Source organism: Muscardinus avellanarius (assembly GCF_963383645.1).
Source record: "Muscardinus avellanarius genome assembly, chromosome: 14".
NCBI lineage: Eukaryota > Metazoa > Chordata > Mammalia > Rodentia > Gliridae > Muscardinus > Muscardinus avellanarius.
In genome coordinates, this window is record NC_137800.1 from 92,075,456 (window position 1) to 92,087,834 (window position 12,379).

The 12,379-nt window shown below is 53.2% G+C and overlaps 1 protein-coding gene across 1 annotated transcript in view; it reads left to right on the forward strand.

The window, feature by feature from the left end:
* The window catches only part of CMTR1 (cap methyltransferase 1), a gene marked incomplete at both ends in the record, with an annotated part of 34,462 nt that overhangs the window by 19,174 nt on the left and 2,909 nt on the right, over positions 1-12,379 (forward strand). Inside the window, 9 exons of the mRNA XM_080710431.1 lie at positions 1,510-1,606; positions 1,747-1,879; positions 2,165-2,344; positions 9,735-9,791; positions 10,110-10,167; positions 10,274-10,342; positions 10,781-10,912; positions 11,725-11,847; positions 12,091-12,182. Of these exons, the coding sequence (XP_080566557.1) occupies positions 1,510-1,606; positions 1,747-1,879; positions 2,165-2,344; positions 9,735-9,791; positions 10,110-10,167; positions 10,274-10,342; positions 10,781-10,912; positions 11,725-11,847; positions 12,091-12,182 (941 nt within the window). The remainder of the gene's footprint in view (positions 1-1,509; positions 1,607-1,746; positions 1,880-2,164; positions 2,345-9,734; positions 9,792-10,109; positions 10,168-10,273; positions 10,343-10,780; positions 10,913-11,724; positions 11,848-12,090; positions 12,183-12,379) is intronic.

Below are 12,379 nucleotides of genomic sequence, written 5' to 3' on the forward strand. Positions count from 1 at the left end.
GAGGCGCCCCAGGGTGGCCAGGCGCGCGGCGCGTGTCTGTGGTCCCAGGACTTGGAGCAGGAAGAGGACAGGTGGGAGGCCAGCACACAGTAACTTAGTGAGAGCGTTTTTCTTCTTTTCTTTCTTTTTTATTTTTTTGAGGTGTTGGGGAGTGAACGCAGGCATTCTACCTCTGAGCTCCTTCAAGCCCTATTTTATTTTTATTTGGAAACAGATAACAGATATCTCAAAGTTGCTGACAGGCTTTGAACCTGCGACTCTCCTGTCTCTGCTTCCCAAGTACCAGGTTACAGGTGTATGCCAACATGCCCGGCCAATGAGACCCTGTTGCAAAATTAAAAAAAATCAAGCCGGGCGTGGTGGCGCACGCTTGTAATCCCTGCGCTTGGGAGGCTGAGACAGGAGGATCGCGCAGGTTCGAAGGCAGCCTCAGCTACTTAGTGAGGCTCTCAGCAACTTAGTGGGACCCTGTTTCCAAATAAAATAAAAATGGGTCTGGGAGTATAGCCCGGAGGTAGAAAAGCCCCTGGGTGCCACCCCCAGACCCGTTAAAAAAAAAAAATCAAGTAGGGCTGATGGTGTAGCTCAGTGATAGGGTACCCTGACACTAACCCCCAGTAAAGTGGGTACGCACACACACTCACACACACATACAGAAGCCATGGTTTTTTGTGTGTTCCTCTGGGCTATACTCCCAGATCTATTTTATATTTTATTTGGAAACAGGGTCTCACTAAGTAGCTGAGGCTGGCCTTGAACCTTTGTGATCCTCCTGTTTCAGCCTCTCTAGCGCTGGGATTACAAGTGTGCGCCACCACACCTAGCTAAAGCCACGGTTTTTAAGTGTATGGTTCAATAGTGTTAAGTATTTATTCATACAACATATATGCAGAACTTTTCTCATTTTGCAAAACTGAAAAACTGTACTTACTAAGCAGCCTCCTCTTCCTCTCCCATCTCCTGGCCTCTTCTGCCTGTGTGTAAGCGTGCTGCCTGGCATCCTGCGCCAGCTGGAACCTCACAGGGAGGGGACTGCTCTAGAATAGCAGGGCACGTTCTCTGAGCCAGCGTCTGGCCAGGCTCAGCCACGGCCTCAGGACAGGCCGGGCTGCGGTTACCAAGTCCTCACTCAGCAGCGAGGGACAGAGACAGGGACGCAGTAACGGCCAGCGCCTGCTGACCCTTCCCCTCACCAGGCCGGGATCCGAGCGCGGTGCAGGCCCCCAGGGCCTGCAGTACTCTCCACTGAGCTGCATCCCCCCCTTTCATTTTGAGGCAGGGGTCTCACTAAGTTGCCCAGGCTGGCCTCAAACTCACGATCCTCGGGCCTCGGCCTCCTGCGAAGCGGGAAATACAGGTCTGGTGGACTCGCGGGGCCGTTCTGCTCCCTCGCGGCTGGCCGGGGGCCAGCCGTGCCAGCGTCTCTCCTCCCTTGCTTTTCCCTGGCTCCCCTGGAGGGTGTGAAGTGTTCCGGGCACCTCTGGGACCTGCCGACCCGCCTCTTTCCAGGGCTTCTCGGTGGAGGGCCAGGAGAACCTTCAGGAGATCCTGAGCAAGCAGCTGCTGCTCTGCCAGTTCCTCATGGCGCTGTCCGTCGTCCGCACAGGTGACGCTCCCGCCAGGCTGCGCCGGGCGGCACAGGCGGGCTGGGGAGTCGAGAGAGGGAAACAAGCTCCTATTAGGTGGGGAGGCAGAGGAAAGGCGGGGAGCCCTGATGGCCGCCCCGCGCGCTGTGCTCTGTCGCAGGGGGCCACTTCGTCTGCAAGACCTTCGACCTCTTCACGCCCTTCAGCGTGGGCCTCGTCTACCTGCTCTACTGCTGCTTTGAGCGCGTGTGTCTCTTCAAGCCCGTCACCAGCCGGCCCGCCAACTCGGAGCGGTGAGCCTGCTCTCCAGCGCTGCTTTCCGGCCTCGGACGCTGGGGCTGGCCCCAAGAGCCCGCTCTCCACGCTGGGGGCTTTCCCTTGCCCCGAGGGGCAACCGGTACAGGACAGGACCGGCTGGCAAGAGGCCGGCTGGCACTCCCCGAGAATGTAGCCCGCCCGGCTGGAGAGGCAGGCTCGCCGGGCTGGCTCCGTGGCCCCGTGGCGCCGGGCTGCCGGCGACGCGCGCAGCCTCGGGAGGGGAGGAAGCCCTGGCTCGCGTGACGGGTGTCTCCCGCCAGGTATGTGGTGTGCAAGGGTCTGAAGGTGGGCACGGACGACGTGCGGGATTACCTCTTCTCAGTGAACATGAAGCTCAACCAGCTCCGGGGCTCGGAACTGGACGTCAACCTCGTGGTCCCTCTGACGGTGATCAGGGGCGACCAGGAGTTCACCGACTACATGCTGCGCTCTAACGAGAGGTGAGCCCGGCCGCCCTGCTGCTTCCAGGGCCCCGTCCTGTGTTCTGCACTGAGCTGCCTAGGCCGGCCCGGGCTCACCCGTGCGCCGCCAGCCCACGCTGTTTGCCTCACGCCTGTGCCGTGTTGTCTGCTCTGTCCGCCCTTCACGTGCTGCGCTGCGGGCATCATGGTGTTGCACTCTCTGGCTGTTGAGAAGTGCTGTGAACTCGCCGCGCGAGGGGCTGTTATGGCTCCCAGGGGGTTGAGATGCAGAGAGGTGGGCCCGCTGGGTCATGTGGAGTTTGTTCTGATCCAGCCCTGCTCTTCTACCTGGTTGCACTGTTATGCATCCCCATCAGCAGTGGGCAAGGCCTCCCATTTCTCCATCTCATCGATGTTCGTAATTTTCCATTTTTTCTGATTATTAGTGTGTGTGTGTGTGTGTGTGTGTGTGTGTGTGTGTGTGTGTGTGAGAGAGAGAGAGAGAGGGAGGGAGGAGAGGGAGGGAGATTGAACCCAGGGGCAGTCTACCTCTAAGCTTCCCCCCTAGCCCTATTTTATTTTTAATTTGAAATAGGGCCTTGCTACGTTGATGAGAGTCTCAGTACTTGATGAGGCTGGCCTTGAACCTGCTATCCTCTTGTCTCAGCCTTCCAAGAAAGGGATTACAGCCTTGGACCACACCATCTGACTCTTGCAGTGTCTACTTGTGCTTTTGATTTGTATTATCTTATGTTAGTGAGATTTGAGTGTCCTTTTCACATGTGCATGGACCATTTTATGTCTTCTGTGAAGAAATGTCTGAGTCTTTTGTCTACTTTTTTTTTTTTTTTTTTTTTTTGCAGTACTGGGGATTGAGAAACCAGGGGCATTCTACCTCCGAGCTACACCCCCTGCCTTATTTTTTATTCTTTATTTTGAAACAGGGTCTAACTAGGTTGCAGAGGGCCTCGTTAAGTAGCTGAGGCTGGCCTCGATCCTCCTGTCTCAGCCTCCAGAATGCTGGGATCACAAGTGTGCCCACCACGCCCAGCTCTGGTTCTAGTTTTTGAGGTGCCTTTACACACCTCCATGGGGCCTGTGCTCATTGGTGACCCACAGCAGGACATAAGCTCACCTTCCCACATCCCACCAGGGTGACTGCCGTTCGTCTTGTTTCCTTTTGGTACTGGGGATTGAGCCTAGGGTATTCTTTCTCTGAGCTACACTCTCAGCTCTTTTTATGTTTTATTTGGAAACAGGGTCTCACTAAGTTGCTGGGAGCCTCAGTAAGTAGCTGAGGCTGGCTTTGAACCTGTGTGATCCTCCTGTCTCAGCCTCCCAAGTGCAGGGATTACAAGCATGCGCCTCCATGCCTGGCGATTTGTTTTCTTTATAAAACATCTTTGCCTACATGAGTATGAGTCTTAAAAATATCCTGGGAGCCAGGTGTGGTGGCGCACACCTGTAATCCTAGCATTCGGGAGGCTGAGACAGGAGGATCATGGTTCACGGACAGCCTCAGCTACTTAGGCCCTCTGCAACTCGGTGAGACCTTGTTTCAAAATAAAGAATAAAAAATAGGGCTAAGGGTGTAGCTCAGAGAAAGAATGCCCCTGGGTTCCATCCCCAGTACTGCAAGGGAAAATAAAGTATACACACACACACACACACACACACACACACACACACACATACACACAGTTACACACACACACACTCACTCACACTACCCTGTTCTCACCCAGAAGTTTTACCCTGTTAGCTTTTATGTTTAGGTCCATGGTATATCTGAAGTTAGTTTGCGTCTATTGTGTGCGTGGGATAAGAACCTACCTTTCTTCTTCTAGATAGCCAGGTTTCCAGTGCCCCTATGGAGACCCTCCTTTCCCTTTGGTTTCTTGGCGCTCTGGAGGTTGCTGTGGCTCGTGACTCTGGACCCGCCCGCCTGTCCCTGCGCTCGGCCTGTGCGCTCCTGAGGCCTGCAGCTTGACAGGGAGGGCTTGCGGAAAGGTCGCGTTATGTTGTTCAGCTGTCTTCTCTTCCAAGATGGATTTGGCTAGTTTAGGTTTTTTGCGTTTGTATATAAGTTCTAGAATCAGCTTATCAATTTATCCAAACAGCTTTCTGGAGTTTCGATGGAGATGATATGATTTACAGATCAACCTGACATCTCAGCAATATTGAATCTTCTTGTCATTAAATAAGAAATACTTATCTATTTAGACTGCTACTGTCTCAGCAGTGTGTTATAGTTTTCTGTGTAGAAGTCTTTTGTTAAATTTGTTCCTAAGGATTTTATGGGCTTGGATGTTAAGTGGTACTTTAAAGTTTTTATTTTCCAATTGCTGGTTGCTAGTATTTGAAGATACAATTGGTACGGTTGCTGTATCCTGTGATAATGTGTAATTTACTTACTGGTGCTAGTATATATCAGCAGGTTCCCTAAGGTTTTTTTTTTTGGTGTGTGTGTGTGTGTGTGTGTGTGTGTGTGTGTGTGTGATTCTGGGAATGGAACCCAGGGGCATTCTACCTCCGAGCTACACCCCCAGCCCTATTTTTAATTCTTTATTTTGAAACAGGGTCTCAATGAGTTGCGGAGGCCCTCACTAAGTAGCTGCGGCTGTCCTCAAACCGCGATCCTCCTGTCTCAGCCTCCTGAATGCTGGGATACAAGCGTGTGCTACCACGCCCAGCTTTTAATTTTTTTCTTAACCTCCCAAATGCTGGGATTACAAACGTGTGCACCACGCCCGGCTTCCGTGAGACCTTTTTACATACAAAACCGTGTCTCCAGAGTTCCGCTCTTTCTAGTTAGTATGCTTGCTGCTTTGATTTCTTGCTTTAGTGCACTGACTAGTGCCTCTAATACAACTAAAGTGGAAATGAGAGCAGATCTCTTTGCTTTGTTCTGGAAGGTGTTTAGCCATTAAGTATGATGCTAGCTGTTTGCTTGTTTATAGATCTCCATTATCAGGGTGACAGAGTTTGCTCCTATTCCTAGTTTGCCAAGAGTTTTTCACCATGGATAAGTGTTTAATTTTGTTAAGAACTTTTTCTGTATCTGTAGAAATTATGTGCTATTTCTGCTTTGTTTTAGTAATATGTTGAATTACACTGAATTACTTTCAGATAGTAAACAAATCTTGCATTTTTAACAAACTCCAGTTCATCATGATGTATTATCATTATATATTGCTGTTTGATGTATTAACATTTTTTTAAACATTGTGTGTTGTTGGGGTACTAGGGATTCAACCTATGGGCATTCTACCTCTGAGTTATACCCCCAGCCCTTTAAAAAAATTTTTTTGTTTTAAGCCAGGCGTGGTGGCGCACGCTTGTAATCCCTGCGCTTGGGAAGCTGAGACAGGAGGATCGCACAGGTTCAAAGCCAGCCTCAGCTACTGAGTGAGGCTCTCAGCAACTTAGTGAGACCCTGTTTCCAAATAAAGTATAAAATAGGGCTGGAAGTGTAGCCCGGAGGTAGAAAAGCCCCTGGGTTCCACTCCCAGTATCACAAAAATAAATAAATAAAAAATAAAAAATCTTTTTGTTTTGAAACAAGGTCTCGCTAAGTTGTGGAGAGTCCTGCTGCACTGCCAAGGCTGTCCTCAAACCTATCATCCCTCCTGTCTCAGCCTCCCAAGCACTGGGTTTGGAAGTATGTCCTACTGTCCTACCATACCCGATTTATTAGGAATTTTTATCTATTCATGGGAGAAATTTATCCCTAGTTCTGTATTCTTTTGAATCTTTTGCCTGGTTTTAGTTTCAGGTTTGTACTAGTCTCATAGCACGACTTTGGAAGTATTTCCTTTTTTTGTATTTTCTGAATTAATTAAATTAAGCCAGGCGTGGCGGTGTATGCCTGTAATCCCAGTACTTGGTAGGCTAAAACAAGAGGTTTGCAAGTTCAGGGACAGCCTTGGCAAGTAGTGAGACTCTCATCAACCTAGCAAGACTTTGTTTCAAAATAAAACTAAAATAGGAGTGCAGGGGAGAGGGGTAGCTCGGAGGTAGAATGCCCCTGGGTTCAATCCCTAGTACCACAAAAGGAAAAAGAAAATTATTTAGTAAGATTGGTCTTTTTTTTTTTTTTTTTTTTGGTGTTACTGGGGATGGAACCCAGGGGCATTCAACCTCCAAGCTATACCCCCTGCCCTATTTTGTATTCTTTATTTTGAAACAGGGTCTCACTGAGTTGCAAAGGGCCTCACTAAGTATCTGAGGCTGGCCATGAACTGTGACCCTCCTGTCTCAGCCTCCCGAGTGCTAGGATTTCGAGTGCTAGGATTACAAGCGTGCTCACCACGCCCTGCTGGTCATTTTTTATTCTTTAAAACCTTTTGATAGCCGAGCGTGGTGGCGCACACGTATATAAATCCCAGCGCTTGGGAGGCTGAGACAGGAGGATCGCACAGGTTCGAAGCCAGCCTCAGCAACTTAGTGAGGCTCTCAGCAACTTAGTGAGACCCTGTTTCCAAATAAAATATAAAATAGGGCTGGGAGGAGAGCCCAGAGGTAGAAAAGCCCCTGGGTTCCACCCCCAGTATCACAAAAAAACAAAACCAAACAAAAAAACAACAACAAAAGTGAAACCTTGGATAAAATTTACTAATGGAGAACTGGGTGTGATGGTGCACGCTTGTCATCCCAGGACTTGGGAGGCTAAGATGGAAGGGTCACAGGTTTGAAGCCAGCCTCAGAGACCTAGTGAGGCCCTCTGAAACTTAGCGTGACGGCTTCAAAATGAAAAAATGCAGAGGGCGGGTTTGGAGGTGGAATGTCCCTGGGTTCCATCCGTAGTACCACACACACACGGATATGCCGGGGGAGCCCTTCGAGTGTAGGGTTTGCTTTACGGGGAGTTTAGTGGTTGAGTTTCTTATAGATACAGGAATTTTCAAGTTGTATGCTGTGTTTTCAGTGGATCTGTATTTTTGGATTTATTGCCCGTCTTACCCAAGGCATTGAATTTGTTGGCATAAGTTATCCACGGTGTTACCTTATCCTCGGTGTCTGTAGAATGCCTACTAATATTCCTAGTGTCATTGTTTTTGTTGGTATTAATGTTATCTTTCTTTTACTCTTGACCAATTTTGCTAGAAAATTTTATCAATGTTATTAATCTTTTCAAGAACCACCTTTCACCTGGCTGGGTTTTTTTTTTTTATAGATTTCTATTCTATTATTTCATTTTTCCTACTCACTTGGGTTTAGTTTAATATTTTTCTACCTTCTTTGATTTTTTTTTTTTTTTTTTTGCGGGTTTGGAGATGGAACCCAGGGGAATTCGACCTCTGAGCTACACCCCCTGCCCTATTTTTTATTCTTTATTTTGAAATAGGGTCTCACAGAGTTGCAGAGGGCCGCACTAAGTAGCTGAGGCTGCCTGCGAAGTGCGATCCTCCCGTCTCAGCCTCCCAAATGCTGGGATGACAAGCGTGCCCACCACGCCCGGCTTTACCTTCTTTGATTTTAAACCTTTTATTTCATTTATTAGCGAGACCTAAAGTTCAAATATACACACGTATATATACACACAAACAACGTGCATATGTAAAACATCAGCATAGGGCTCTCAAGTGCTTTTGAACTTTTCCTTGTGAGTTGTCTTCCAGCTCGCGGATCATGTCGGTGTGGTATCGAGCACCCAGGCAGCCTGAGCCTTCAGCATCTCTGCCTGGTTACACCATGCTCAGAGAGCGTTCTCTGTATAGTTTTGAGCCGTTGGGAGTCATGGGGTTATTTATGGTTCATGCCATAGTCTACGTAGGTGATGCAGGCCTGACCTGCTGCTGCTCAGTGCGGTGGCCTGCACGTGTTAACTTGATGCCTCTCCGGGGTCCTAAGCCTGGGTCACGTGCTGGCTGGCTGTGTCCGCGCTGGGAGGCGCCCCGCCTGGGCGGCGTGCTGCCTGCCATCGCTGCCTGCAGTTTGCTCAGTGTTTCCATCTTCATGTCTTGGGGATGTTTGTTATTAGGCGCGTGCACACGGAGGATTGTGTTGTCTTGATTAACTGCTTTTGTCATTCTAAAGTATCTTTAAATTGGGGGTGGTGGGCATGCTCAGAATCCCAGCATTCAAGGAGGCTGAGACCGGAGGATCGCGGTTCACGGGCAGCCTCAGCTACTTAGTGAGGCCCTCTGCAACTCAGTGAGATTCTGTTTCAAAATAAAGAATAAAAACAGGGCTGGGGGTACAGCTCGGAGGTAGAATGTCCCTGGGTACATCACCAGACCCGCAAAAAAAAGGGTGATTTAGGCCGTTTGTGTTGTCCCGCGGACTCAGGTGGCTCTGGGTGTCTGTCGATCTCTCTGTCCTCAAGTTCACTCTGCTGTGTGAGCCTCTCAAAGTCATGTTCATCTGAATACGGTTTTCATTTAATATCTATTTGCCTTTTTTTTGCTATACTGGGGTGGAACTCAGGGGCATTCTACCTGTGAGCTACACCCCCAGCCCTACTTTTTAGTCTTTTTATTTTTGAAACAGGGTCTCACTGAGATGTGAGGGGCTGATAAGTAGATGAGGCTGGCTGAACCTCGATCCTCAGGTCTCAGCCTCCCGAATGCTGGGATTCTGAGCGCGCACCACGCCGGCTCTGTTTGCCTTTTAAGATACAGTTGGTGTCTTGCTGATCTCCTCCGTCACCGCTGTGCGTGTAGGGAGCGCCCTGTGTCCTTGCAGGGCGTGTCGGGACCCGCTCGCGCCCTCCGCTCGCTGCTTCGGGCGGGCTTGTCAGCGGGCCGCATTCTCCTGTTGCATCACGTACCAGCATGATTGGGGAGTCTGGGGATGGGACCCGGGGCACTCGGCCTCCGAGCTGCACCTCCTGCCTTAGTTTTCATTCTTTTTATTTTGAAACAGGGTCTCACTGAGTTGTGGAGGGCCTCACTAAGTAGCTGAGGCTGTCCGCGAACCGCGGTCCTCCGGTCTCAGCCTCACGCCCTGCTGGTTTTGTTTTTGCTTTTGATTTTGTAACGATACTGGGGGTTGATCTGAGAAGCATTCTGTCTCTGAGCCATTTTTACTCTTGAACTAGCATCTTGCTAGGCTGCTGAGAATCTCACTAAGTTGCTGAGGCTGGCCTCCACCCTGCGATCCTCCATCTCAGCCTCCTGAGTACTGGGGTTGTAAGTGTGCACCCGTAGCCCAACTACTGGATGTTTTTAAACTAAATGCCAGGTATTGTGTGCAAGGGAAGTGAGACTGCAGTAGGAAGGGCGCCTCCGTGCGGATGGCTGTCAGTGGTCTGAGCCTCAGTGTCGCCTTGCACTGGAACCAGATCACCAGGCTGGCTGTTGGTGGGCCTGGCCCGGGCTCTGAGGGTGGCGTGGCTCTGCCTGCCCCCTGGCCCCGGCCTGGGCGAGGGCCGCTGCTCAGTGGCCCCTCGTCCATAGGTGAACCTGAAGTCAGTTTTTTCTCCTAGTCACTGTAGTCTGCAGATCAAAGCTCTGGCCAAAATCCACGCCTTCGTTCAAGACACGTGAGTGGCCCCTTCTCAGAACCCCAGAATCAGAGCTACCGCTTCCACTCAGGGGTCGCTTAAAAGCACTCCCGTCTCGTCTCGTGGCCTGCCATGCTCCTGAGGGGTGCGCTGGGCGACTTGTCCTTGGCGACTAGCCATGGGGTGTGGGTGGTGTGGAGGAGCCTCGAGGCTGCAGACACAGCACGGCCCCACCCTTGTTGCGGGGCAGAGCGCGGAGCTTCAGGGCCAGCCTTGGGCGGGCGGGCACCCTGGTGCGTGGCTGGCCAGGAGGCGTGGCGGCATGGGTGAGCTGAGACCGCGGCTTTGTGTCCCCAGGACTCTGAGCGAGCCGCGGCAGGCTGAGATCCGGAAGGAGTGCCTCCGACTGTGGGGGGTGAGCCAGCCCGGCCTGTGGGGAGGGGGCCCAGCCACACCAGCCTCTCCGCTCCCCTCCCCTCCACGCCTGTGTGCACTCACGGCTGACCGGCTGCTCCCTTCAGATCCCTGACCAGGCTCGAGTCGCTCCATCCTCCTCGGACCCGAAGTCCAAGTTCTTCGAGCTAATCCAGGTAAAGCTGGTTTGTGTGGTGGAAGTGACCCATGCGACATCCAGAAGGGAGAAGGGGTCCCAGGGAGGAGGTGCGGCGGCGGGTGGGAGCGAGCAGGCCTCCCCAGGCTGTCCTGGTCCTCCTAGGCTCATCGCCACCACTGGCCTCCGGCTTTGCTCGCCCGGGTCTCACTCAGAGCTGCCCGAGTTGGGGGTCAGGGCTGCAGAATGAGCTTCTTCAGGCGGTCCCGGCAGGAGAGTGTATTTTTCTGAGCGGGGTCGAGGGGTGCGCACTGGAGCCCTTGCCCCGCATGGAGGCACGGCTTCCTTGGAGCTGGCGGGCTCCTCTCCTAGCCTCTTGTAGGGGGCCTGAGGGAACACTCTAGGCAGAGGGCAGCGGCCAGTCTGGGGCGTGGCTTCTCGCGCCCGCCAGCGGTGCTTTCTCGGCTGTGCGCTGCAGGGCACTGATATGGACATCTTCAGCTGCAAGCCCACGCTGCTCACCTCCAGCAACCTGGCCAAGGTCCGCTCCGTGCTCGACTACCGCTGCATGGTGTCTGGCAGCCAGCAGAAGTTCCTCCTTGGCCTGGGGGTGAGTCTGCAGCGGCATGGGCAGCCGCCACCACATTGCCCCTTGCAAGGAGCATGCTCTTGGGGCTCCGGCCTGCCCACGTGTTTGATTGGACTTCCTTCCGCGTCCGCGTGCGGTTCAGTCTTGAGTTTTCTGTGTTGGGTTGGGCCCTGCTCTTCTTGGCCACAGGTCATCGGGCTTGCGCAAGGTCGGCCACACCGCCGCCACCGTGCGAGTCGGTCCTGCTCCCTCCCGGGCCTGCGGGCTCACTGAGCTGGGACAGCCTTGGTGACGGCCGCCTCTCCATCAGCTCTGCCCACCACGCGGCTGTCAGTCCCGTCCACGTTCAGACCCTCACGTCTTGTCTTCCTCCTCTTCTTTCCCTCCCTTCTTTCACTAATCTCCCACTTCAGCATGCATTGAGTGGGGCTCTCCTTGAGGGCCACCAGTCACACCTGTCATCCCAGCACTCGGGAGGCCGAGACTGGAGGATCATAGGTTTGCAGCCAGCCTCAGCAGCAGTGAGACTCTAGGAACCCAGGGATACCCTCTTTCAAAACAAAAAAAAGATCTAGGGGGTGTTGCTTGGAGGCAGAACGCCCCTGGGTTCAATCCCCTGTACCACACCAAAAAAAAAAAAAAAAAATGGAGAAAAAAAAAAAAGAAAAGCAAGGTGCCTCGGGCCTGCCGCTTTGGACCTCGGCCTCGGCTGCTTTCCATGGAGCCGGGGAGCCAAGTGCCGCAGACTACACTTCCCCGACATTTCCTCTGCTGGTGGCTGCGCCCAGCAGCCCCTTTGAGAGCCGCGCCTCATTCCCCCACCCCGCCTGCAGAAGTCCCAGATCTACACGTGGGAGGGCCGCCAGTCGGACCGCTGGGTCAAGCTGGACCTGAGGACGGAGCTGCCCCGGGACACGCTGCTGTGTGTGGAGATCGTGCACGAGCTCAGAGGGGAGGTCAGCATGTGGCCCCGCGACTAGGCCGCGCTCAGCCTGCCCGCGGTGGTCTGGGGGAGGCGCTGCCCGGGCCGGGGACGCTCATTTCACTGACCGTGCCTCCCGGGAGCCCTGAGAACTGCACTGCGGGGTGGCATTCAGCCGCCAGCGGGGACGCTGGGCAGAGGGCCCCGGGGCCGCCCTGTGCCTGCGAGCTGGCGGGAGGCCAGGCCAGGCCTGAGCGGCAGCGTGCTGTCCTTCCAGGGCAAGGCCCAGCGGAAGATCAGCGCCATCCACATCCTCGACGTGCTGGTGCTGAATGGCAGCGACGTCCGCAAGCAGCACTTCAACCAGCGGTCAGACCCCGCCCTCGGGAGGCCGGCCTCGCTGGCCCGGGCAGCTGTGGGCCAGGGGCAGAGGTTGAGCAGAGCGCACCTGGGGAGAGGCGGGGGCCTCTGGAGCCTGCGCTTGTGCGCTGCCTAAGTTGGTGTCCTCAGCACACGGTGCAGTGGCACTTGTCCTGGTGGAGGTGAAGGAGGGCAGCCGGAGGGGC